The sequence below is a fragment of the Morone saxatilis genome, unplaced genomic scaffold, assembly GCF_004916995.1.
Source record: "Morone saxatilis isolate NCDOM2014 unplaced genomic scaffold, NCSU_SB_2.0 Contig9, whole genome shotgun sequence".
In the NCBI taxonomy this organism is placed as follows: domain Eukaryota; kingdom Metazoa; phylum Chordata; class Actinopteri; family Moronidae; genus Morone; species Morone saxatilis.
Genome location: NW_023340268.1, coordinates 14,071,131 through 14,072,614, shown reverse-complemented (window position 1 = coordinate 14,072,614; position 1,484 = coordinate 14,071,131). Strand labels below are relative to the sequence as shown.

Below are 1,484 nucleotides of genomic sequence, written 5' to 3'. Positions count from 1 at the left end.
GGGTTCTAATCCGACCTGCGGCCCTTTGCTGTGTGTCATCCCCTCTCTCTCTCTTTACCCCCCTTTCCTGTCAATCTACAGCTGTCACTATCCAATAAAGCCCATAAAAGGCCATAAAAATAACTTTAAAAAAAAAAAGCGTGTAGTGTGTGCATCTTAGTTGTAACAGATTACTAAAACGTTTGCAGGATAATCACAAGAGAACATGGAAAAAACCTTTAAAGATTCATTTATTGTTTAGGGTAGAAGAGTATTATGTACCCAGAGGAGGCTCCGGTGAGATGCCGATACTCTGTAGCAGGGCCTCGGTCTCCCTGCGCTTACGGTCTAAGTCTGAGTCCTCTGGGGTCATCTCTCTCTTCTGCTGACTCTCTGACTGCTCAGAATACAAAGAGGAATGTCAGCTGACCCATCACGAGTTAGAGAACAAGTTAAAACATGCACATGTAAGCACATTTTGATCAAAAATTCCAACACCAACCTTCTGCACACACACAGATGTTTGTATGCATGTATGGACACACACTACCTCATCCTTTTTATGTGTCACGGCCTGACGAAAAGCAATCGAACACACAAACAATACACACACAAGAGTGCAATACAGTATGCCAGAGTGCCAGTGTTCTTACTCACTTTTTTCCTTACCTCTTTCTTCTTCCTCTCCTCCTCCTTTCTCTTTTTTTCCTCCCTGATTTGGGCGAGGCGCTGCTTCTTGCGCTCCAGCTCCGCTTTTAAGTCGCTTTTGTCCGACATGATGTCCTACAGGGCTTCCAGGAAGGAACAGGATCGAACAGGAATGAGCTACTTATGGCACTGTCACAATATGCTCTGGTTTCATAGTTACATGATACTGTATAGAAGAGTATAGGTTTATCCAGTGAGCCTTCAGTAATGCTTCAAAAATCCTAATGGGTGTGGCAGTAACAAGACTATATTGATATTGGAAAAACTGCTGTCAATACTGGAGCACACTGAGCAGAGGGGGGTTTCCACATGTGTGTGACACTTTTACCTATTCCCTAAAACTAGTCCAGTATATGTAGGCTATATTTAGGCTGATCAACAGGGCTATCAAGAAACTCACCAAATCCAATAAGAAGTCCAATGTACATAATAATTTGATGACAATTTCATTGGAAAGACCCCAAAGTTCAACACTTCTATCGTCACTATTGAGGTGCAGTGAACATATGAACATACAGCAAATACTAGTTTAGATTGTCTAATTAAGAAGATACATAATCCTAAAAAAAAACAGACGTGACCTATGGTTACTATCTGGTATCAGGCTCACTGACGAGGCTGGGAGTTAGTACAAAAAGGTAGGCTACCTATTTATAGCAGTCTGCACAGGGACCAGTGATTTGCTGGTATTAGGCCAGTGTCACATCCTCAGACACAGCAAATGAATAGAGGCCACTTAACCCAGAAGGTTACAAGCGTCTGCCAAAGCTATTTTGGAATTTAAACATGTGAAAATA

General features: G+C 42.0%; 1 protein-coding gene across 1 annotated transcript in view; it reads right to left on the bottom strand.

Annotated features, from left to right (window-relative positions):
* Window positions 1-1,484, bottom strand: part of LOC118343208 (cytoplasmic dynein 1 intermediate chain 1) — a 50,363-nt gene that overhangs the window by 48,061 nt on the left and 818 nt on the right. Inside the window, exons 2-3 of the mRNA XM_035681963.1 lie at window positions 649-770; window positions 262-376 (exon numbers count right to left, since the gene is read on the bottom strand). Of these exons, the coding sequence (XP_035537856.1) occupies window positions 262-376; window positions 649-756 (223 nt within the window). The 5' untranslated portion in view covers window positions 757-770. The remainder of the gene's footprint in view (window positions 1-261; window positions 377-648; window positions 771-1,484) is intronic.